The sequence below is a fragment of the Diabrotica undecimpunctata genome, chromosome 9 (genome assembly GCF_040954645.1).
Source record: "Diabrotica undecimpunctata isolate CICGRU chromosome 9, icDiaUnde3, whole genome shotgun sequence".
NCBI classification, from domain to species: domain Eukaryota; kingdom Metazoa; phylum Arthropoda; class Insecta; order Coleoptera; family Chrysomelidae; genus Diabrotica; species Diabrotica undecimpunctata.
Window position 1 is genome coordinate 119259345 of NC_092811.1, and position 26534 is coordinate 119285878.

General features: G+C 33.3%; 2 protein-coding genes across 2 annotated transcripts in view; one reads left to right on the forward strand and one right to left on the reverse strand.

Moving 5' to 3' along the window:
- The window catches only part of LOC140451290 (frequenin-2), a 198097-nt gene that overhangs the window by 96412 nt on the left and 75151 nt on the right, over positions 1 to 26534 (forward strand). The gene's annotated exons all lie outside the window — the stretch shown is intronic.
- The window catches only part of LOC140451342 (kelch-like protein 10), a 40577-nt gene that overhangs the window by 8081 nt on the left and 5962 nt on the right, over positions 1 to 26534 (reverse strand). Inside the window, exons 2-7 of the mRNA XM_072545087.1 lie at positions 25906 to 26137; positions 23458 to 23683; positions 6329 to 6508; positions 6113 to 6271; positions 3543 to 3721; positions 1612 to 1896 (exon numbers count right to left, since the gene is read on the reverse strand). Of these exons, the coding sequence (XP_072401188.1) occupies positions 1612 to 1896; positions 3543 to 3721; positions 6113 to 6271; positions 6329 to 6508; positions 23458 to 23683; positions 25906 to 26137 (1261 nt within the window). The remainder of the gene's footprint in view (positions 1 to 1611; positions 1897 to 3542; positions 3722 to 6112; positions 6272 to 6328; positions 6509 to 23457; positions 23684 to 25905; positions 26138 to 26534) is intronic.

Genomic DNA, 26534 nt, shown 5'->3' on the forward strand with positions numbered 1-26534 from the left:
AAAATAAAGATCTTCGCTCGTTTAGCGTTAAATCTTCTAATATCTCGAATAAGGAATTGTTTAAAAAATCAAGATACATATCACCATTTAAACTTCCAGGTAGAATATAATAACCTATTAATTTGTTACCCAAAGTTGCTGCCCAATTAACTTTAAACTAGTGTTGGTAATGTGATACCCTTTTGACTCGTGGATTCTCATCACACCAGTAGTGTGCATTATGGGAGTTAAACATATCTTGTCGCGTAAAGGTGGCCTCGTCCGTTGGATTGTGGGCTGTCCTTTGTTGCAATGTTTCACAAAAATCCACTCTAACCGGTAGATCATATGGCAAGAGCTCTTGGACTTGTCTGTAATGATAAGGATGTAATTTCTGTTCTTTCAGTATCCGCCAAGTACTTGAAGAAGTATTTGTTTGTCTTGCTATATTCCTTACGCTAACTGTTGAATCTTGATCAAGTAAATTTAAAATATTATTTTCTTTATTAATTGTTCTTGTTGTTCTTGGTCTACCAGAATTGATTTTATTTGGTCTCACATTCCCACTTTCTCGACAACGTCGTTCAACGGCTCTAAATGTTTTTTACTTGGTAAGTTTCTTCTAGGAAACTTTTCTGCATAACGTGTCACAGCTGCACTAGAACATCCTAAACATTCGCCTAAGGTTAATAGCATGTCAGTGTATTCAACATTTGAGTACATTTTGATTTGATTTAACAAATAACAAGGTTTCAAAACTATAATTATTGTTGATTTATCGTCATAACAATCAATAAATGTCAGATTTCCATGGCACACTTGGAGAAAATAGAGGTATACCTATTAGAACTTTATCATTAGTACCAGCATCAATTATTACTTAATAATTTTCAAATCAAAATATTTCGAAAACGGTACACAGTATCGAGTTTTACCAAGAGTACCTTTTTCGTGTAAAATTGAATGATGTTTAAGTTTACTTGAAGTTTTGATTAATAATTATACTCTTAAAAAAGTTATATTGACTAATACTTAGTACGATCCGTGTAACTAGCGCCCTCTATGAGAATCAGATATAAAAACAAATTCATGGGATGTATCAGCTTCCAAAACATATTCGTATAAAATTTCATTACAATGTTGCCAGTAGTTTCGGCAAAATCGTAAAAAATGCGTATTTTTTTTTCTTCAACGCCCTGTATCTTGAAAACGGATGGCGTTACAAAAAATTTTCAGTTTCTTACCTACCCTAGAGACGGGGTTGCCTTTTTTTGAAACACCCTGTATATTTATTGGGTTTATTACCAATTCTGATGGTAAGTTTAATAAAAGAATAAATCTGATAGATAGATCTGATTCTACGAAATAACTAACATTTTGTATCTAACAATAATCATCACTTATATTATCTTAACTTATTCATCACTTTTGAATAAGTTAAGATTTTTAGCATTTGGTCATCTGTAATCGTTTAGGTACTAATGTTTGAGATATTTTTCTGGCTTTTTTCTTTCCTGAAAATGCCCAAATTTGTAAGAGAAACAAGCAAAGTAGGAAACAAGCAAAAGGTATGTTTTAGCATATTAATATTTTTTACACAAATAATCATGTATTGATCTATAAATAATTTACCTCCAACGATGTATATCTTATCCCTCACCGCTGCAGCGCCAGCATCCGACCGTGACTTCTGCATAGGAGGTATCAGTTCCCACTGATTTTTTTCGGGATCATATCTTTCAGCCGAGTTCATTCTCAATCTCCCATTAAAACCGCCAAACGCGTAAATTAATCCGCGATGGATAACAATGCTGACGTAACATCGGGGGAAGTACATACAGGAACGTTGGCTCCATTTGTGCTGGACTGGATCAAAGCATTTTACAGAATTAAAATATTCAGTTCCATCAAAACCACCTGCGATATAAAGAATTTATTCCTTCATTTTTGCGGATAAAGATGATTTTATAATTATAGCGAAAACATATTTATTAAATAAACTAAGTCAGAAAAAAGTCAAATATACAGCCAGGCATACAATTAAAGCCACTCCGTATATAAGAATTTTTTCCCTAATGCTAGTCCCTGAAAAAGTTAACCAGATGATTCAAAAGAGAAGAGAGATAATAACAATGGTTAAGTATTTTAGAAATGCGTAAATTTTAATTAAAGATTTTATAATGATTTGAATTATAGTTAATAAATTAGAAGGAACACCCCCACTTGAAACTTTAATGTCACACGTCCCGTCCCAAATAGAGCTATCCTCTTCTTATTTTTGTCGGCTGTCACAGTTCTTCTTTTTCTTATCTGTCAAAATGTCGTCTGTCACTTCAGTTTTCTTTTTATTTTAAGGTGTAAATTCTTCCTCTTGATCTGCCAAAATGTCGTTTGTCAAGTTTAAATCCTTCTTCCTTAAACTCCTCTTTCACTTTACTTTCTTTTTTCTCTTTCTTTCTTCGCTTACATTTGTAATATCCAGGCATGTGCCACGTGATAGGATTTACCAAATAAAATACGAAGACAGAAATTTAAAACATCACGACGTTCTAAAGGAGCATTAAGCTTATAGTACCAAAACGAGGTATTGCCTACACTGAATGTACAGGGATGTGCGAGGTATTATATCGTTAGGGTAATTCGCATAGTGCGTAACTCCATTTTTTTTCAAATATACTTTTTGCTCCATCTGGTATAACGATACCATATCCTTAACCTGAAAAATACCCATCTCCGCAGCATTTACCGTTTTGCAATAAAAGCCGTCACAGAAAATTGCCTAACTCCATGCATCAAACTGTTGACAAGCAGAATGCTTATCTCCCTCCATTTGTTGTCCCGACATCACGATGACCACTACACTTCCGGACTAAAGAGAATGAGAGAGAGAGAGTTCTTACATTTAAAAATTAAACACCAATTGTTGTAGATAAACAATCAGACTCAGAGTACAAAGATAATTGCAGAAGGACCAAAGCTCCATCAGGGGGCTTCCAAAGTGTAGATGATTCTTTGTAGAAAGCCGTGAAGAACTAATTTCTCGGACCTAAAATCTTTATCATATTTATATAAGAGTGTTGTGGTCGTGATTAGCGATATTTGTAATATTTCTAGGTCAACTGACCGATGGGAAGGATTTCGAGGCGGGACGATACGCATCAGCATGCTCATTAGTCCGCGACTAAGGGCAGTAGATGACAAAGCCTTCAGAAGCAGAACAAGAGTTATTGGTAGGGCTAGAGTTTATTTTTAGAATCTCCGACAAATTCATTGGGATCAGCAAATATTATACAAGGTTGTATTGCACAGTGAGCATCGATGAACCATGTAGAGTCATGAGTAAGACATTAATGGCTTATGGTGCATAATTCACCTACAAAATGTCATCTATAAAATGAATTTTAGAAATTTGGTATATAAAAACTAAACAAGCTATGGTGAAATAAAAAACAGGCTTTTAGATAGAAAACGGGCATTCCTGTTTTGCTATTATTTTCGTATTATCTTTTAATTATTTTTAAACATTGATAAAAAATTATAAAAAGAAAATTTTCTATTCTTACCTATCATATAAATAAGACCATTTAGTGTGCAAAGACCATGGTAAGCTCTTGGTGAGGAATCAGTATCGGAACAGAAAAGCCATTTATCTGCCTTACAGTCATAAGTTTCTATAAAATTAGTAGGACTACCCGAACACCATCCACCAACTGCAAATATAACTTCGTGTGGAACTCTAGGCCTAAAAAGTAGAATTAAGTTATAAGAGATAAGACTTTGTATAATGTCATCTTAAATCTTTTATTCGACAACCTTATTAAATTGGGAGTTTTTTGCGAGGTGCCCTTGTTTACAAATAGGTAGGTTTACATTCGTTCCCAAAATAGACTAATCGCTTTAAGGAGAGTTAGCTAAAGTCTATTATAGAGTATCAATAGACCTATTAGGTCAAGTGGAAGGATGTGGTAATATAAGTGCTCACTTATATTAACTACATTCAATTTTGAAGTTGGAGTTGGAGTGCAACGTTTTACAATATTTTACAGAATAAATTTAATATAGAAACACGTGTCTTGAACAAACGTCATGTACAGTACATGTAACATTACAGTCTTCAAATCAATGTTAAATGACACTTAAATTACACAAAAGTAAAATTAGATGTTGGTGTCACTTTTATTGTACAAGTTTACTGAAGCTTATTTTTGTCGCTATTAGTACACCAGCCCAAATATGTGAAGAGACGCGAGCTGTGGGTGCGCAGTGGCAACATTAGAAAAAGCGGGAAAAGCTTCATTCAAATATCTGACAGTTAGTAGCATAAATTAAGAGCTCTTAAATACCAAATGGGATATAATTGGACTGTGGGAAACTTGCTTACCAGGAGAAGCATGTACCATCTTAAAATCTGGTCACCAGCTATACCAGAAAAACTCCGTAGAAAATCATCACATAGGCGGTTTAGCGATCCTGATAAACAAATAGCGTTCCTTATAAAGTAACGAAGTTCTGGGCAGTATCAAACAGAGTCATATATCTTGTCATCGCTTTGAACAACACATACAGCTTACAGATAATGCTCAAACACGAAAACAGCCAAAACATCTAAACTCCAACCTAATACAATTAAACTACTCCAAGAAAGACGAAACAGAACAGATCGAACTTGTATCTTTATAAATTACTAACTAAAGAGCACTGGATTCAGAAAACATTTTAGTATCATAGACCACTTGTACACCGTAAGAACACCGATAGAAAAATGCAGAGAGTATAATGTTCCAATTCATATGGCGTTCGTCGATTTCCATAAAGCATTCGATTCCATCGAATTATGGGCAGTGCTTGAATCTCTAGAAAATGCACGTATAGATTCAAGATACACTAACATAATTAAAAACATATATTAAAATGCCACCATGCAAATAAAGCTGGACGAAAGCACAAAAACTAATCCCATAAGACTACAACGGGGAGTAAGACAAGGAGAAAATGTTGAACATTATGTATATCTAGGTCATGTCTTCAAACTAGGAAAACCAAATCAAGATGCTGAAATTAAAAGAAGAACACAACTGGCATAGACCGCTTTCGGCAAACTAGCATATATCTTGAAAAACACCTCCATTCCTGTAAACTTAAAGAAAAAGGTGTATAACACATGCATACTACCAGTTTGTACCTACGGCTTGGAGACATTAGCCCTTACCAAAAAATCTGCTAAAAAATTAGAAACAACGCAAATAGCAATGGAACGAATCATGGTTGGAATATCACTGTGAGACAAGATTAGAAACACCGAGATAAGACGTAAAACGAAGATTAGGGATATTGTAGAAAAAATTACAAAAATGAAATGGCGCTGGGCAGGTCACGTAGCCCGATATAACGACAACAGGTGGACACGGAGAATTCTAGAATGGACAATGCAGTATAATATACTTTCAGTTAAATTTTACCCGACCTTCGACCCCTCGAGAGAGGCTACAGGTAGTTGCGGACAGAAGACAGTCGAACAAAACAGTCTCATCACATCAACGTTACGATAAGGACGCTATTTTTAAGTTTATCGTTTACAAAATATTTTACATGTGCTTTTTTTTTCAATACAGTTTAGTTTAAGTGATTTGTTTTTGTATTATTACACAGCGTGAAATTCAAATAATATTTAACTTACATCCCCTACAAGGACAACAAAAAGCATGGGAAGACCTCAAAAAAGATGGGTAGATGACATAAGAGCAGTGGCAGGCAAACAGTGGATTAGATTGGCGCAAAATAGAGAAAGATGGAAGCAATTGGGTGAAACCTGCATTCAGGAGTGGATGGAAAATGGTTGATAAAGAGAGACTAGTAGCATATGATTTTTTTTAAATCATCGCCATTTAAAAAATTTGATTTAAACATTTTGTGCAGATTTTCAGTTGAGAATGTAGGCATTCACATAATTGTTTTATTAAAGTAGTGTCACATCCGACAAACTGTCAAATATTTTGAAAATACTAATGGGTAGCTTTTGTTTTCCTAATGTCCTACAATTATTATTTATTCCGTCATAACTTTCGTATTTTATGATGAAAACTATTTATTTTTCACTATTCTTTAATAAGGGAGCAATGAAAACCACTTTTACCTGAAAAGATAATTGTTAATATAATCTATGTGGTCATCTTGATTAAGACCATTTAAAACTGATATTACGTCTTGTAGATACTCCTGGCACTGGGGATTCTCTTGAATTAAATTCCAATTTGATACACCTTTTATACTTTCGTAGGGTAGAGTACCAACCCTTAAAAATAACAATAGAGAATATTTTTACTTAGGCAAAAAAATCATCGCATTTTACCTGATACATTTCAAAAGTTCGAAGAGATTTTCTTTTCGCGTTTCAGGAAAATATTCGATCCATAATTTGACAGCTTGAAAAACGGTTTCTTCTGATCTGACGTTAAGGTCATCATCTTTAAGAATTTCTTTTAAATAATCTACAGATATATGGTAAAATTCTTGACTCTCTGTGAGCAAACTAAAAAAAATTTGTAACTATGTTTAATCATTATGCAATTTATAATACTATAATACTGGAAGTCAATGTAATTATACTTTTATAACTAAAGTCCGGATTTTTAAGCATAATGCTTATGGTAAATAAAAGCAGGAATATTTTCTTTTTAAATAAGAATAAAACATACAAAAATAAGTCATTTGACAACACTTTTTATACTTCTTTTGCTTTTTTTAATTTGTATACCTTTTTTGAACTTTTGTGCTTATTTGGTTCTTTTTTGTAGATATTCTTATTATTTTTGCATTTTACCTAATTTTACTGAAAAAATGTGTTTGTGTTTGAAAAAAAATTTCATTAAAGCTCCTTTATGCTCCTACTCCTACTCCTCCTACTTGTTAGTGAAATATTGCTTAACGCAACGCTCCATTACCACCTGAACCAGTGTTAACTCGGTTAACTCGGTACTACGCCGAATATATCGATAATTTTAAAAGCTTCGTATCGGAACTTCAATATACTGCTATTAAATCGATAAAAGATTGTCAGAATGTTTTAGATAAAACAAAATTACCAAAAATTATTGATTTTATCAGAAGAAACTTTTGTTTTGTGATTGAAACAATAAAATAATTGGGGAAACAGCAAATAGTACAGATATCGCTGTATCGTCTGCGTACAGGCTTAGCATCGAACTGTGTTCAGATGGTGTATCTGCCGTATATATGGTGTATATGTATGGCGACAGCACCGCCCTCTGTGACACACCAGCTTCCATAGTCCTGACTTTGGACAGGGTTGGTCCTATCCGAACTCTGAACCTTCTTTCAGCTAGGTATGACGAGAGGAAATAGGTCATCGCCTCGCTATAACTATAATGCTCATTTTATACAGCAGGCCTTCGTGCCATACTCTATCGAAAGTCTTACTGACATCTAGAAAGGCTGCTGCTGTATATTTCTTTTCATTGAACCCTTTTGTGGCATATTCTGTTAGTCTCAGAACCTGAAGTTCACATGAGTGTTCGAATCTAAATCCAAACTGTTCTTCCGGTATGGTTCCGATTGCTTCTGATTCATTTTTCAGTCTAGTTAGTATGACCCGCTCTACGATTTTGCTTATAGCTGGTAATAAGCTTATTGGTCGATAGTTTTGTGACTTGAAAATGTTCCATTTTTCCTAGTCTTTTGATCATTATTACGTCTTCCTTCCATCTCTCAGGAGAGTATCTTAGTCGTAGGATGTTGTTGATTATATTTACTATGTAAATTATTGCCTTTGCTGACAGATTTTTCAGAGCTCTGTTCGTAATGTTGTCCGGTTCTGGAGCTTTCTTGGCGTTGGTACACTTGATCAGTTGTCTGACTTCTTCAGGGGAAGTATGAGTAATACCTATGTTACTCTTCGTTCCTTTTAGATTCCTATATCTTTTTTTTTACTTAGAGCTTTCTTGGCGTTGGTACACTTGATCAGTTGTCTGACTTCTTCAGGGAAAGTATGAGTAATACCTATGTTACTCTTCGTTCCTTTTAGATTCCTATATCTTTTTTTTTTACTTGGAGCTTTCTTGGCGTTGGTACACTTGATCAGTTGTCTGACTTCTTCAGGGAAAGTATGAGTAATACCTATGTTACTCTTCGTTCCTTTTAGATTCCTATATCTTTTTTTTTACTTCTTCTGTGAAGTTTAAATCTTCATTATGATGACAATTCTTTAAAAATCCTTTTTCTAGCGTCTTTTTCATTACTTCCCCTTTACCTATTTATGTGTATACTATTCCATTTTCTCCATGAAGGGATGGAATAGATAACTTCCACAACGTGGATTTGTTTGGGTCTAGCTGCTGGATATAATTTTCCCAGTTTTTGCTCCTGTGCTCTTCGAATTGTTTTTTAACTTCCCTGTTCAGTTCGTTAGCAATTCTTTTATCTTGTTGGTTTCTTGTTCTGTTGGCTTTTCATATTTTCCTGTTATTTCATTTTATCAGTTCTTTCAGCTCATTGCTGATTTCTCTGAACCTTCCTTTTGTTGTGGGTGTCTCTTCTTTCTTGTTGTGTGTGTCTCTTCTTCTATGTTGCTGGCATCGATAGTATTTTAACAAAACTCAAAAATATATTAACAAAAATTAAAGGATTTCAAAAGATGAAAAAATATTTTTAATTTTAAAATGGAGAACACGTTGAAGATATAAATATGGATCCGTCAGTAGTGACAAAGTATATAGCCCAGTCTGGTTATACAAAAATCATCGATTTCACGGCAAAATGTTTCGCAGATATCTGAAGCTTTTAAGACATAAGTGGGGGTTACTAGATAACGAATAGATAAAAAGATACTCCTATTTTTACCTTGCGTTTTTTTTTAACAATAATTTATGGTCAGAATTTGATTTTTTATCTATAAGTGTTTTCCCTTATAATTTAAATACACAATATTTATACCATTTTTTCATATCAGGAATATCTTTATTTTATTGTTTTTTCAATTAAAATTGATAAATAATTTACGGAGATATTTGCAAAAAAGCAGTTTTTTTGCACTAATTTATAAATTTAATTAATTTTTTTATTAACAAAACAAAATGTTATTAATACATTTCAACATTGAGTAATTACCGTCCTTTAAATGTGTGCGAAATTTCCCCCCGATCGGTCAAATAGTTTAAAAGTGTTTCGATTTGTTTATCCCTGGGACTAATTATTTAAACCATTGAACTTGCCCTATGAATGATGTTAGACACATTTAGCAAATTATATAGGATTCTTTAAGACCTATACTATCTCAGAAGTTAAATGAATATTGAGATTTCATTGAAATTATTTACAAACTAAACGTTTGAAAAAGGGGTATGTTTTTTACTTATAAACAATTGTAATAACTTCTATATTTTTCAAGCTACAGACTTGTATGTACAACCATTAGATAGCTGGTAAAAAACTCTGTTTTTGTTAATTATATCTCCATTGTTTATAAACATTAAGAAGTAAAATTTGCACAAATTTTGAATGAAAATCTAAACTTTTTTATTTAATTTTATAGCTATAAAATCATCAAATTTTTCGAAATTTAAAACCTTTCGAAACGAAGTTACTTTCGAAAGATCGACATAGGAAAGTGGAGGGGAAACTGTTTTAGCTCCTCGCTGCAAAATTTAATATTATGGTTACGGATTTATCATTCAAAAGCTTCAACAGTTCTGTAGAAATTTCATCAGGTCCATTTGCTTTTCCGTTTTTAGCGTTTCTTATTGCGTATTCTACTTCTTCTTTCAATATGTCTGCCCCAGTTGCATTGATTATCTGAGTTAAGTTATTTCTATCGTCTTCAAATAATTCATTTAGGTATTCTGTCCATCTTTTTATTTTATTCTCTAGATCTACAATAAGATTTCCATCTTTGTCTTTAAGTTTACCTATTTGGCATTTCTTTATGCTTCCTGTTATCTCTTTTACTTTTTTGTGCATATTGAACGCATCGTACTTTTTCTCATACGTTTCCATTTCTTCACATTGTTCTTTAATCCACTCCTCTTTGGCTTCTTTTATTCTCTTTTTTATGTGTTTATTTATTTCTTTGTATTTGTCTGGGTAATTCTTCATCTTTCTTCTTTGTTCCATCAAGTCTAGTATATCTTGTGTCATCCACCCCTTATTCTTTGTTGTTGGTTTTGTAAGATGTTTCTTTCCTGCTGTTTGTATAGCTGTATTTATGTACTTTAATTTTTGGTTAACGTTGTTTGTATCGTTAATTTGTTGCTGCACTGAACGGAGGTTTTCATTTATTTCTTCTCCTGTTTCTTGTCGTATATTTTTGTTTCTAAGTTTATTTAAATCTAGTGCCTTTCTGTGTGGACTTCTAATCTTTTTTGGTCTCGCCTCTATCACAGTAACTACCGGGTTATGATCTGAGCCTATATCAGCTCCTGGGTACGTCTTAGTACATTTAACAGCATTATGATACCTCCTTGCTATCATAATGTAGTCTATTTGATTTCTCACTATTTTTTCTTTGGTATGTTGTGGAGATGTCCATGTATATAACCGTCGAGGAGGTAATTTGAAATAGGTATTTGTTATTACAAAGTCTTTACTTTGGCAAAATTGAATCAATCGATCTCCTCTGTCATTTCTGTTTCCAAGCCCATATTTTCCTACTTGTTCTCCTACCTTACCTTGACCCACCTTGGCATTAAGATCGCCCATTAATATGTTAATGTATGGAAAGACTGACTTAATAAGTGAAGACAAACAACCTGCAACAAAAAGGTTCAGACCTGACAGTGAAGTCGAATAAATGAACCAAATTTTAACTTTTAAACCAATGTATGTAAAGAAAATAAAAAAAGTAAAGTTCAATAAACATTGCAAAATTTAATAAGGCAAGTGATGAAAAAATCAACTTATTTTATCAAAGCAGTAAGGCAGATTAGATTAATATTGTATATCATATTTGTAAGAAAAATAGAATAAAAATCAATATTGTTAATTATAAAAATACAAACAATTATAATTAATATAAAGAATCTAATAATATAATGTGTAAAAAATTACCTGAAATTTAATTTATAAAATATATAAGTATTATTACATCATTGATATAAAATGAAAAAACATATGTTGATTTTACGGGATTTTCCGAGATTTATGGGGGGTGAAAATTATGTCATCATTATTAATACTGCGACAGACTATTCGAGCAAATTTAAAAAAAGTAAGTATTTAGGGTGAATTTCAAATGGACTCAATTTTTCCGAGTTTTATTTTTGGATATCCTCTCCACTTTCCTATTCCTAAAAATTAGATAAATTTTATAGCTATAAGTTTCAATATAAAGTTTAGATTTTCATTTAAAATTTGTGCAAATTTTACTTCTTAATGTTTATAAACAATGGAGATATGATTTTTTAAAAAATAGTCACTAACTTCGTTCCTACTGGTCATAGAAGGTTTTTTATTTTTTAATGTGAGCTTTTTTACCAGCTATCCAATGGTTGTACGTACAAGTCTGTAGCTTGAAAAATATAGAAGTTATTACAATTGTTTATAAGTAAAAAACATACCCCTTTTTCAAACTTTTATTTTGTAAATAATTTCGATGAAAACTCAATATGCATTTAACTTCTGAGATAGTCTAAGTCTTAAAGAATCCTATGAAATTTGCTGAATGTGTCTAGCATCATGCATAGGGCAAGCTTAATAGTTTAAATAATTAGCCTCAGGGATAAACAAATTAAATAACTTATAAAATATTTGACTGATCGGGGGGAAATTTCGCACAAATCTAAAAGATAGTAATTCCTTGATGTTTAAATGTATTAATACCATTTTATTTTGTTAATAAAAAAATTAATAAAATTTATAAATTAGTGCAAAAAAACTGCTTTTTTGCAAATATCTCTGTAAATTATTTATCAATTTTAATTAAAAAAAAACGGGAAAATAAAGATATTGTTGACATAAAAAAATGACATAAATATTGTTTATTTAAAATATAAGGGAAAAAAGTTATAGACAAAAAATCAAATTGTGACCATAAATTATTGCTTAAAAAAAAACGCAAGGTAAAACTAGGAGTATCTTTTCATCTATTCATCATCTAGTATCCCCCACCTATGTCTTAAAAGCTTCAGATATCTGCGAAACATTTTTCCACCTTTTTTTAACCAGACTGGGCTAATAAACAGTGACAGTCACTAAAATTTTACAATGAAGCATTTAAATAAATATTTAGTTATTTCATGCTTTAAACAAAAATATATTTTCCTTCATCTAAGGTGTGTCGATAAAAATTAGGTTAAAGCATTTTTGTTTTTTGTTTTTTTTTTTGTTTTGTTTATTCTATTTTATTTTTAAATTTAAAATAGGTACTTACTAGTTCTTGAGCTAAGTTAAGAAATTAATATATAAAGTTTTAGGCTAATTTTCGTAAAAAATGGTTTGTCAATATGTATGCTAGGGTGGATCGAAAAATCGAAGTTTCGAAAACAGTTTTGGAATAGTGCGCTAAAGTTGCCAAACCTAATCTTTATTTGCGATTTTTCAAAAAATGTTTATCTTCTGACCTCTACCGTGGGTTTAAAAAATTAAAAAATAAAAAATACGAACTTCCGATTTTAATTGAAAAGTTAAGTAATAAGTGTAATTGAAATATCTTTGAAAGATGTAATTTTTATTCCTCTACCCACTCCCTACCCTCCCTTTTAATTTTGATCATTTATTGTTTGTAGTCTGATTTTTTATAAATTTTGGCATATCTTCACGAATATTTCTAGAGATTGGGTGTGACAGGAAAATATAGCGATGTTGATGGTTTTTTCAGGAGAACCGAAAATAATATTTTTGAAATCCTCTACTTTCAAACTTTGAATCAATAGAGAGAAAGTTATTTTATTGTTTTGTTAATCAATCAGATCAATATAATTATCTGCGTAAAAATTAGATTGAGGAGTAGTAAAACGTCGAATATAAGATGAATCGGCGAGTATCATGCAGCATACATAGCAGAAGATTTTCCTTCCTCTTCTTCTTCTTCTTCTTCCTCTTTATAAGCAATTCTGCTTATGCATTGGCGGATTAATACCTCTATCGAAGGTTGTCCCTCCATTTTGCGCGGTCGTCCGATACTTCTTCTACCCATTGGTGACATCTCTTGCTATTTTGACGACACGGGTCTCCTCCATTCTGCTTATGTGATTATTCCATCCTTTTTTCTATTTTGTGTCCATTCATTTATACACTGTACGTTACGTTTTCTTCTGTCTTCACTTCTCTTTCGATCTCTCAGCGTATTTCCTGTAATTCTTTTCATTACTCTTATCTCTGCCGTTTCCAGTAGCCTATGCGTTGTTGCTGTGTCGGGTCTTGTTTCTGAGGCGTATGTCATTATTGGTCTTACACTGGCTTTATAAATTCTTGACTTCATCTCAGTTTCAATATGTCTATTTCGCCCTATAGTGTTATTAAGGCATCCTGCCAGTCTATTTGCTTTTTGTACTTGATCTCTTACTTCTTTTTCTAGGTCTCCATAGCTAGACAGTGTAATTCCCAGGTATTTTAATTCCATTACTTGTTCAATACTGATGCCATCAATTTGTATTTTACATCTGGTTGGTTCTTTGCTGACTACTATTGTTTTTGTTTTCTGAGATGAGATAGTCATATTAAATTCTTTTGCTCTTAATTTATATTTAAATGGGAATAAGCCACAATTAAAGGTTAAAATACGTTTATTGACGTTTCAATTTCCACTTCGGAAATCGTTCTCAAAATACAAACATTATTAAATTAAACAAATTTTGTTTTTTGTTACTTAGTGAAAAATTCTTCTAATAATTTAATTTTATCTGACTCATCTATATTGACAATTCAGACATACCTTATACATTTTAAAGTAGACGACTTTAAAATGATATTGCCATTATCGTTGAGTTGCGTTCCTGGGACGACTTTACTTATAAGATAGTTCATTCGATTACATGAAATCAACTTTAACTTGAGAATATCCGTCAGAAAAGATCATAACATGTAATTCGTCTTTAAAAAGACAAATACATGCCATGATGACAGTAAAATTCTCCTGTTAGTGATTCCATAGTAAATTATGAGGGAAATACCAGAAAAAAAACCTCATAATACTATCCCGACATGGTAAGTATTTGATCGTGCATTTAGTTTACCTTCAATAAACATCAAATTCCGATTTTATATGTTTGTTATTTAAAAAACATAAATGATGTATTCTCTATATGTTACTGACTTACCAATACTGGTATTTTCCTTTTAATAACTTCCTCTTTCAATATGGGTAACCAGATCCTACTACATTCTGCCGAGGAATTCGCGACACAATTGGTTTCATTTAGCATAATTAGAGCCGCTTCTTTGATTTTTCTCTTTTTACCATCCGTTTCTTTAAAGACTATAGACTATATTTGAATCATTCCATTGAACCCTATGTTCATTATCCCATGCGTGTTTACAGATTTGAGATCTATCAAATTCTCTATTTTTAATATAGGATTGATGTTCACTTATTCTAACATTTAATGGTCTTGATGTTTCACCTAAATAAAATTGATCGCATTCACAAGATGAAACAACTTAGAACAAGATCCTACAGCATATGCAAGGAATAATACGAGGAAAAGAACAATACCATACATAAAAGGATTATCGGAAAAGCTTAAAAGGATAGGAAATAAATTCAACATTTCAACAACATTCAAAACAACAAACACGTTGAGATCTATTTTGTCCAAAACCAAACCTAACAATGAACAAGAAAGGACAAAGAATTGCATTTATAAAATACCTTGTGACTGCGATCAGTTTTATTTAGGTGAAACATCAAGACCATTAAATGTTAGAATAAGTGAACATCAATCCTATATTAAAAATAGAGAATTTGATAGATCTCAAATATGTAAACAGGCATGGGATAATGAACATAGGGTTCAATGGAATGATTTAAATATAGTCCTAAAAGAAACGGATGGTAAAAAGAGAAAAATCAAAGAAGCGGCTCTAATTATGCTAAATGAAACCAATTGTGTTGCGAATTCCTCGGCAGAATGTAGTAGGATCTGGTTACCCATATTGAAAGAGGAAGTTATTAAAAGGAAAATATCAGTATTGGTAAGTCAGTAACATATAGAGAATACATCATTTATGTTTTTTAAATAACAAACATATAAAATCGGAATTTGATGTTTATTGAAGGTAAACTAAATGGACGATCAAATACTTACCATGTCGGGATAGTATTATGAGGTTTTTTTTCCTGGTTTTTCCCTCATAATTTACTGTGGAATCACTAACAGGAGAATTTTACTGTCATCATGGCATGTATTTGTCTTTTTAAAGACGAATTACATGTTATGATCTTTTCTGACGGATATTCTCAAGTTAAAGTTGATTTCATGTAATCGAATGAACTATCTTATAAGTAAAGTCGTCCCAGGAACGCAACTCAACAATAATGGCAATAACATTTTAAAGTCGTCTACTTTAAAATGTATAAGGTATGTCTGAATTGTCAATATAGATGAGTCAGATAAAATTAAATTATTAGAAGAATTTTTCACTAAGTAACAAAAAACAAAATTTGTTTAATTTACTAATGTTTGTATTTTGAGAACGATTTCCGAAGTGGAAATTGAAACGTCAATAAACGTCAAAACGTATTTTAACCTTTAATTGTGGCTTATTCCCATTTAAATATAAATTAATTTAAAATGCCACAAGAAAATAGCTTCAGAACAATTCTTTTGCTCTTATGTTAAATTTGTGGAGCAGTCTTTGCAGAATAAATTCATCTTGGGTTGTCAATATTGGGTCGTCTGCGTAACAGAGTATTTTGATTTCTTTGTTTCCCATTATGTATCCCCTTCCTTTGTTAACGGTTTTAATGATTTCATCCATGATCAAATTGAAGAGAATGGGGCTCAATGAATCCCCTTGCCTTATTCCGCTGCCTATTTCTATAGGTTCTGTAAGTTGTCCATCTATTCTGACATCCATTTTGTTGTTTTGGTAGATGTTATCGATAGTTTTTATAATATTTAGGGGAACTTCTCTATTATACAGAAGCTGGATTACATCTTTGAGTCCTACTCTGTCAAACGCTTTCTTTAGGTCAATCAGACACCGAAATGCTGGTCTATTATACTCTAGTGATTTCTCAGTAACTTGATTTATAACGAATGTTGCATCTGTACACGATCTTCCACTATGAAAACCCGGTTGTTCATCTGCTAAACTTATCCTCTGATTTATTAGCACTTGTAAAATTTTAGTTGTAAGTTTTAGCGTAGTATTTAACAACTTTATACCTCTGTAGCTTTCTGGCTGTTTTTCATCTGCTTTTTTGAATAGTAGAATTAGTTCGCTCGTTCTCCATTCTTCCGATATTTTATTGTGCTTTATAATTTTCTCAATTAATGTTTTTAATTGTTCTGTCATTGCTGCTCCACAATATTTCAGTAACTCGTTTGGTATCCCGTCTTTACCTGCCGCTTTTCTGTCCTTCAGAACAGAAACAGAACAGAAGATTTTCCGGATGTACAAAATAGGCATTTCTTTGAATTGCAGGGACTATAATACTTTTTAAATATGGCTCTAGATATCGACTACGTTTTATTGTTTTTAAAAGATTCTTTTCACCATTTACACATGATGATTTGCGTTTAATCTGAAACCATAAAGGAGCATACACCGTGACAATAAAGGTCAGTTCCTTTAATTCTGATGTTGGATTTTCAGTACTAACATAAAGACGTAGAATATTATTTGCCAGTGGGCTATCAAGAATGATTTAACTTTCCAGGGCTTCGGTTTAATAAACCGACAGAACATTCCACTGTACAAATTGTGAAACAAATTTGAAACAAATATTTCTAATCGATACTTAAGTCAATTAAATCTACTTCTGGCAAGTTACAGTCAATAATATAATAGTTTACAATTGGCATATTTTCGCACTGCGCTATTTGATTTCCTATAGTTCCTGCAAAAGTTCTTGGACCTTGAGTTTGACCGTCAAGCTTTTGGAAAAAATGCCTTTAAGGCAATTCATTAGCGTGAAGCTGACAAACAAATCTGGTCTTCTTTGATCTAGTAAAAACCCCCATTCATTTTTAGGTGCCTTTTTTTCCTTGTCACCAGAACATTGTTCAAAAATTTCCCATTTGCAAGAGCTGATATCAAACAGACGAGTATTCTCAGTTTGAAATTTGAAATGGTAAAACACGTTTTCTTGTTACGGTAGGAATAAAAGCTTTCTGCCACGTACTTAAAATTTTGTCAGAAAGTGTGTTAGATATCTTAAAAACCGTTGGTTTCTTTTCTGAGTTTGGAGATTTTAAATTATACCTGGACACTGGACACTTATATTATACCTGGTTGTCCAGCTTACCTAGGTAAGCTGGACAACCTAATAGCTGAAATGGATCGCCTTAAGATAAATATATTCGGTATCAGCGATGATCAATGGCCCGATTCAGGAAAACTAGCCACAAACAACGGCATGATGTATTACGTTGGTAACAATGATCCAAGACATCGATATGGAGTTGCCATTCTTGTAGACAAAGCGACAAATAAATCAGTAGTTGGTTTTACTCCCTACTCAGAGAGATTGATGATGATCCAATTGCAGACATTCTCTAAAAAGATAAACATTGTACAAATATATGCACCAACTGCCGACAAAGATGAGACCGAGATAGAGAGGTTCTACATGCAATTGAACGAAATCATAAGATCCACAAAAAAAGATGATATATTGTTGGTGATGGGAGATTTCAACGCCAAGGTTGGAAAAGGAAAAGTGGACGGATGCGTGGGAGAATTTGGCTTGGGAGAAAGAAATGAAAGAGGGGACAGACTTGTCGAATTCTGCCAAAGCGAGGAGATGGTAATAATGAATTAAATTAAATTTAAATTACCTAAAAGAAGACTTTATACTTGGAAATCACCTGCGGATTCAGAAGACAACATTGTTCGAAACCAGATAGATTACATTTTAATAAAATCTAGATATAAAAAAGCTATAAAGTCTCTGAGAACATACCCCGGAGCTGACATAAATTCAGACCATAATCCATTAGTAGGCGTAATGCAGATAAAATTGAAGAAGATCCAAAAACAAACAAATATACCACGGTTTGATGTCTCAAAGATAAAAGAAGAACCTATACGTCAGAGCTTAAAACAAGAAATAAATGATAACTTAAAGAAAATCAAACAAAACGTGATAAAAACAACAGATGTTAATGACAAATGGAACATAGTACAGGAAACTTTAATAAAGGCAGGAGAAAAGCTACTGCAGACAAAAATAAGAAAAAAACAGAGATGGATGACTTCAGAAATCTTAGATCTAATGGAGGAAAGAAGGAAACATAAAGGCAGTAGTAAAGCAAAATACAAGGAACTACAGAGATTGATAGGAAAGAAAATAGAAGAGGCCAAATCCACCTGGCTTGCTAATCAATGCAGTGAAATAGAGGCATATGCTAAACAGTACGATAGCTTTAACATGCATAAGAAAATAAAGGAAATGACAAATACACTGAGAAAAAAGAAAGATGCCCTTCTGAAAGACGCAAATGGAAAAATCATTATAGAAATTAAAGAGAAATTAAAAAAAATGAAAGACATGCATAACAGATCTGTTTGAGGATAATCGGCAAGAACCGGAAGAAATCGACAGCGAAACGGGGCCAGAGATCATAATAGAGGAAATCGAACAAGCAATACGAAACGCAAAAAACGGAAAAACTGTAGGTCCAGACGAAATACCTGCGGAACTACTGAAATGTCTAGACGATGAAACTCTACCTGTACTTCTGGACCTATTTAATGAAGTATATAAAACTGGAAAAATCCCACAGGAATGGTTGGTGTCCACCTTTGTAGCAATACCAAAAACAGTATATGCCAAAGATTGTTTAGACTATAGGACAATATCACTAATAAGCCATACCCTCAAAATATTTCTAAAGGTGATTCATGGAAGATTATATAGAAAACTAGAAGATGATATGGATGATACTCAGTTTGGGTTCCGCAAGGGACTGGGAACGAGAGAGGCATTGTTTGCTTTTAATGTCCTCTCTCAAAGATGCTTAGATATGAACCTAGATATTTATTCCTGTTTCATCGACTTCGAGAAGGCATTCGACAGGGTCCGACATGAAAAACTAATAGAAATACTGAGAAACAAAGATATAGACAGACGAGACTTACGAATCATTATCAATCTGTATTGGAATCAAAAGGCCAATATAAAGATAGAAGAACAAAAGTCCGAAAATATAGATATAAAGAGAGGAGTAAGACAGGGCTGTGTTCTGTCACCATTACTGTTTAACGTGTACAGTGAAGCCATATTCCAGGAAGCGATAGCGGATCTGGGTGATGGAATCTCTGTAAACGGAAGAATAGTAAATAACATAAGATTCGCTGATGCCACCGTTATAATGGCAGACACCCTGGAATCGCTACACGAATTGGTAAATAAAATTAACGATTATTGCATTAGATACGAACTAAAAATAAATAAGAGAAAAACTAAATTCATGATTGTCTCAAAAACGCAACATGGAAATGAAAGATTAATGATAGAGCAAACCCAAATAGAAAAAGTAGAGACATATAAATATCTGGGAACCTGGGTTGATGACAAAAATGACCAAAGCAGAAAAATCAAAGTCCGAATTGAAACTGCAAGGCAAGCATTTGTGAAAATGAAGACAATGCTTACCAACAGAGACCTTCAGTTGCATCTCAGATTGAGGGCTCTAAGATGTTACATATTTTCTATCTTACTATACGGAATGAAAGCTTGGACATTGAAGAAACAACACATAAGGAAAATAGAAGCGTTCGAAATGTGGTGTTACAGAAGAATATTAAAAATTCAGTGGGTTCAAAGGATTACCAATGCTGAGGTACTACGACGTCTAAATAAGGAGTTAGAAATTATGAACAGCATAAAAAGAAGAAAACTAGAATATTTGGGTCACATAACCAGAGGAGAAAAATATGAGCTGCTGAGAATTATTATGCAAGGAAGGATCCAAGGAAGAAGAAGCATAGGAAGAAGACGCATCTCCTGGCTGAAAAACCTTAGAGAATGGTTTAACTGTAGTTCACTACAACTTTTCAGAGCAGCAGCTAACAAAGTGAACATAGCCGTTATGATATCCAACCTCCGATAGGAGATGGAACTTTAAGAAGAAATTATACCTTGTCTATTTGGTCTCTTGCAATTCTCTCTTCTTGATCTGCTGGTGACTGCAGGTATATAGCCTTCTCTTTGGCGTTTTGAATAATGTATTAGCTATAACAAAATTATTGTTTTGGCAAAATTCGATAAGCCTGTCACCCCTTTCGTTTCTGTTGCCCAGACCATATCCTCCTGTACATTCTTCTACTTTTTCTTCCCCAACCTTTGCGTTAAAGTCTCCCATTATAATTGTTACATCTTGCGTTTTAATTGATTTTAAAATGTTGTCTAGGTCTTCGTAGAAAGTTTCGCTACATCTGCTGTAGAGAGCAGAGGATGTAATTTTATCCAAAAGTCGTAATAATACTTTCTTATTACCGTTACTAAATGTAACTTTTGGTGGGTATTCCAATTTAATTTGTCAATGTTTTTTTTTTAATTTTGCGATTATCGATCCACTATAATATACAGCGTGAGTCATAACTATTGGGACATAGACTAAGGACAGGTTATTTGGACCAAAATATGGCTATTGGGCCAAATATGCCTTAATAAAATGTTGCTGAGAAAAAAGATACAGGGTGTAAAAGTTAATTTTTGTTTTTCGTTTTTTGATAATAGTTTCCCTGTATATTTATAAATCGCTATCAAGCGAGGCATAATCTTAGACAAGAAATAGTATTTTATTTACAATTTCACTATCAAATACCAAACTAATAAACAAAGTTGCAACTAACGTAAGGTTTCCGTTTTGACGATAAATCAAAACTAAACACACTTTAACTTAAAAGAACTCACAAAAACTCAAACTAAATGTTCTACATGGTCTCCTCCGATTTCTATGCCTTTTCTAATTCTTTTTATACAGGATTTTCGGACGTTAAAAAAAATATTATTCTGTCCCCTTATAAGATTAGCTGCTTTTTGAATGTATCTCCAAAGTTCGTCTCGTGTATTAATTTTATTGGCATAAACTAAGGACTTCATATGTCCTTGGTGGCCATTAAAATTCACTGCCTCTGCCAATCCATCGTTGAGGAAATACGTCATTAAGATGATTTCTAACAGCTAATGAAAAATGAGGTAGCATTCCATCCTGCATAAACCACATTTTTCTTCTTACATCCAGTGACAGATCATCTAAAATATCACTAAGAGTATTTTCCAAAAAGAATCTCCATTTAAATTTGCAGGAAGAACATAAGGCCTTAGTAGTTGGTCGCCTATAATGCCACACCAAATATTCAATTTAAACTTATGCTGAAAATGTCTAGCTTTAATAGCATGCGGGTTTTCTTCTTCCCAATAATGACTATTTCGCCAATTAAAAACCCCTCATCTGGTAAAAGTTGCTTCGTCGGTGAACATAATATTCTTAATGAAGTGTCTGTCATTGCGATGTTAAAGGCCGATTCACATTAGACGTTCAGGTCACGCTCCGCTCAAGTTCCGCTCACGATCAAGAATTGTGTACACTATTCACAGTAAGCGCTCAGGTGACGCTCCGCTCACGATCAAGAATTTCGGTATACTATTCAATTTGGCGGGACTCAGAGAATAGGCACAGTTCTTTGCATATATAAATTTGTTTAACATGTTTAAAGATTTTTCTAACAGTGATTTGGCTGTCATTGCTTTATGTTTGGACGAAGAAGAGCTCCAGTCAACCAATAAACAGCCAAGAATATGGGTGCACAATATTTTAAAAACAAGGAAAACAGAAGGGTAGTTTTTTACTCTGTATAAAGGTCTCTATGACGATGAAACTAAATTTTTTCAGTACTTTCGAATGACAAAACATAAATTTTATTGTACCGTATCAAAATACAGTCTATCTCCCTGGTTGTACAATTCCTTACAGCAGCGCACCAATTCAATCAACTGTCATCTATCGAGCTGCAAAAATCGTACCTTCACCTGACTGTTACTAATTCACACTACCCTGCCGCTCCACTCCACTCAGATCAAGTCACGATCAAACTATTCTCCTGGAGAATCGCCGCGGTCAAAAGAGCGGGACGGAACGTGAGCGTTGTGTTTACTGTGAATAGCACCATTTAAGATGCGTGTAAGAATACTTGACCGAACCTTGAGCTGAGCGTGAGCGGAGCGTGACCTGAGCTATAATGTGAATCGGCCTTTATTCAGAATACATTGGCAAAACTGTAACCGTCGTGGAAGATCTGTTGGAAGTAAATTTTGAACAGGAGTGAAGTGATAAGGATGGAGGTTCTCTTTTTTAGAATTCTAACAATAGACGACTGACTTACTCCTGTTGCTGCTGATAGATGTCGTGAACTTATTTCAGGATTTTTATCTACTCCAACCAAAAGTTCATCTTCTTGATTAGGTGTGATTTGTTTCGGTCGATCACCCCGATTTTTAGTGTGAAATGACCCAGTTTCACCTAAACTACGATATAATCTTGCAAAAGTTTTGTGATTTGGTTGCCTTCTGTTTGCGTATAACATTCCATACATTCTGGCAGCCGAGCGGCCGCAAAAATTTTCTTGTGCGTATACGCAAATCATATCTCGCATTTCTTCATTAGTAAAATGATTGTGACGAGGCATTTCAATCAAAAAAAGTAATGATTACTTTTAAAAAATGCAACATTACACTACACTGTCACATCAAAAATAATTTACTCTGAACAAATGGCATTTACCAACAACAATTATCTGACAGTCCAAAGCATACTTTTCATAAATGAAATAATATTTGAAATCCTTTTTTAAGACTCTAAGCAGTCCGACTGCGTTTTTATCGAAAACGGTTGAAATTATCATGTTTAAACAAGAGTACCAATTTTACGTAAAAATGATGTTTACGTCATATTTTTTAATAAAAATTACTAAAAAGTTTCATCAGAAAAAGTTTTCTGGTCAATTTGATCATTAGGAATGATCCATGTGGCGCCCTCTATGACAAAACGTAAAATTGTAAATAAAATACTATTTCCTGTCTAAGATTATGCCTCTGTGCCAATCTTGATAGCAATTTATAAATATACAGGGAAACTATTAGCAAAAAACGAAAAACTAAAATTAACTCTCCCAATAGTTATGACTCACCCTGTATATGCTTATTTTAATGCTTTTTTTGTATAATAAAATGCTTTACTTAGCAAATCGTTATACTTTTTAAGCACTTTTTGCGTTTCTTTATGCTTTTAAGTAAGAAAATTCATCATTGTCTAAATTAATACAGTTACATCGAAATACTAGTTTTTTAATACTCACATTGGGAAGTTATGTGTTATATAAAGCTTTCCTACTTTCATCAACTCTTTGCAAAAGTAACGGCTAGCAAATCTCATTGTCTCCAAACAATTGGCAGGAGATATTTCATCAATTAGGTAGTTGCAGCACATTTGTAGGACATCTAACAATTGATATTGATCTGCGTATTTCAACAGTTCTTTCACGTTGCTCTTATTTATACTACAACTTCCTGTATATGCGTAATCTGCGAAAATAACAATACAATTACATATCTATAATTAGTACCAATTATATACAGTGTGGGGCACCGAAAACGAAACAGAGGCATTTACTGGCAGATGATTCCGTTTTTTGAAAAAACGCTCGGACCCGTCGATTTTGTTTTCGAGGGGGACACAAAATTGGCATAAAATCACTTTAACATTTGCAGCCCCTTAAGCGGGGGTGGCATCATCCCTAAAATCTTAAATAAAAAGGGGGGTCGAATGATCTATTATTTGAAAGGTCTTTCAACTCCCTTTATAATGATGTAAAATTCATGTATTCAATTAAGTAGTTTTGGAGATTTATTGATTTAAAGTTTAAAGTAGACTTTAATAGGTACATCAAATTAGTTTGTACTTCTTTCAGAAGAAATTTGAGTAAAAGCATTTTCTTGATAAGTAAATGCTTTTATTTACTACGCCCATGGTTTATTAATAATAAAAATAGCAATTGAAGTGTCCTTTGTGACAAAAAAAGTTGTTTCATGAAGAAAGATAAGTAGAGAATGCCACGTACTTATTTTAAATAGGAAATAGTACATTAGTTTGCGATTGATTTGACCAATCTTTGTTGTTAAAATATCATTTATTGCTTTATACATAAATTAACCATGGTATATTCCACGGCAGAAAGGGTTGAAATTATTGAAATATTTTTCGGAAATAATCAGTGCTCTAATAGAACAGCACAAATTTTTAATGAGCGACATGAGAACAATAATGTGCACCGAAAATATGTTCTAGAACTTGTAGCTAAATTTCGGGAAACTGGATCAGTCGCCAATAAAAAACGTAATATTGAAAATCCTATAAGAAACGAAGCAACAGAAGTGGGGGTTTTAGGGCAAGTTATTGTAGATCCTACATTAAGTACCCGCAAATTGCAAACTTCGTGTGGTGTTAGTCGACGTACTATCCAACGGATTCTAAAGGCCCATAATTTTCATCCGTATAAAATTCACCTTGTACAAGAACTTAATGAAGACGATTTTGATATGCGATTAGAATTTTGTGAAGTTATGAGTGAACGAATTACAAACGATGAACAATTTTTATTTAACATTTGCTTTTCCGACGAATGTTTCTTTTTTTTAAATGGCGAAGTAAATCGTCATAATTGTCGATATTGGTCGGACTCTACTCCCAGAATTTACCATGAGGTACACACACAGCAGCCACAAAAATTAAATGTTTGGGCTGGCATTTTTGGCGATCATTTGGTTGTTCCTTTTCTCTTACCTGGAAATTTGACTGGTAAAATGTACTTGGAATTACTGCAAAATGCCATAGATCCTGCGCTAACAGATATAATTGAAAATCAGAATGATGGTCGATACGTTGAGAATATGTTGATGTTCCAACAGGATGGTGCCCCACCACATTACGCATTAAGAGTTCGGCATTATTTAGATCAGACCTTTCCAGGTCAATGGATTGGTAGAAGAGGTGCCGTTGAATGGCCCCCAAGATCGCCAGATTTATCACCTTTGGATTTTTTTTTGTGGGGTTACTTAAAAAGCAAAATCTATGCTACTCAGCCAACGTCCTTAGAAGATTTACGACAAAGAATTGTGAATGAGTGCCATCAAATTACTCCTCAAATATTGCAAAATGTCCGGCAACGTTTTCAGCAAAATCTTTATTATTGCATGGAAAGTAATGGTGGTCATTTTCAACATTTACTCGGCTGACAGGTCAGTTCATTCTTTATTTTTTAACAACTTTGCTGCTATGTATTGATCTCCTCTTACGATGATGTATTTAAACTTTAAATCAATAAATCTCCAAAACTACTGAATTGAAGTACATGAATTTTACATCATTGTAAAGGGAGTTGAAAGACCTTTTAAATGATGGATCATTCGACCCCCCTTTCTATTTAAGATTTTAGGGATGGTGCCACCCCCGCTTAGGGGGCTGCAAATGTTAATGTGATTTTATGCCAATTTTGTTTCCCACTCGATAACAAAATCGACGGGTCCAAGCGTTTTTTTTTTTAAAAGGAATCATCTGCCAGTAAATGCATCTGTTTCGTTTTCGGTGCGCCACCCTGTATAATAAAATTATAATATTATTATATATAAGTTTAAGTTTAAGTATAGACCAGGGCCGAAGTATTTGAAAAAGCAGTGAACTAAAAAACTTAATATAAGGAAAAAGATCTAGTTTTTTTCAATGAAAAGAAGAAGAGCACTGTAATTACCTAAAATATTTTCGAACATGATACTAGGTATCAAAATTGTTGCTTCCGTGACTTCTTTGTGGTCCTTGTTAATAGAATTGGTGAAAAGGGCCTTGAAATAGGGACTGACGGCTGCCAGAATGGCGCGATGAATTTTGAACTCTCGGCCGTCCCCACATGTAATAACTCCATCGCATAGTTGACAGTTTCTTCTTAGCTCCGTCCAAACGGGGGGAAAATCGAATATACTAGCCTATAAAAAAATTGTTAACATTATTAAATAAATAATATAATTAAACGGTATATAAAGTATTATGATAGCTCCCTGTTCAACCCTTAACCCCCCCCCTTCTCGAATATATAAAGAGAACAAAGGTGTTTTCTGTAGGTGTTTACGAAGCCCGTTTCGAGGGTTCGAGAATGGTATAGCCTGACGTCACGAAGGTTCCCCGGTGAGATTTCCAAAACAAGGAAATGTTTGAAGACAAGCATGCTGCTGTCATCTCATCCATATTCTATCCCTCCTTACTTCCCGTCATCTTCACGATCATTTCTTACAGGTCACAGGGTTCATACCAGTTTCTCTATATATTCTGTTTCTCTCTATTATCCATCTATTATACCCCAGCATTGTGTGAGTAACAATGTCA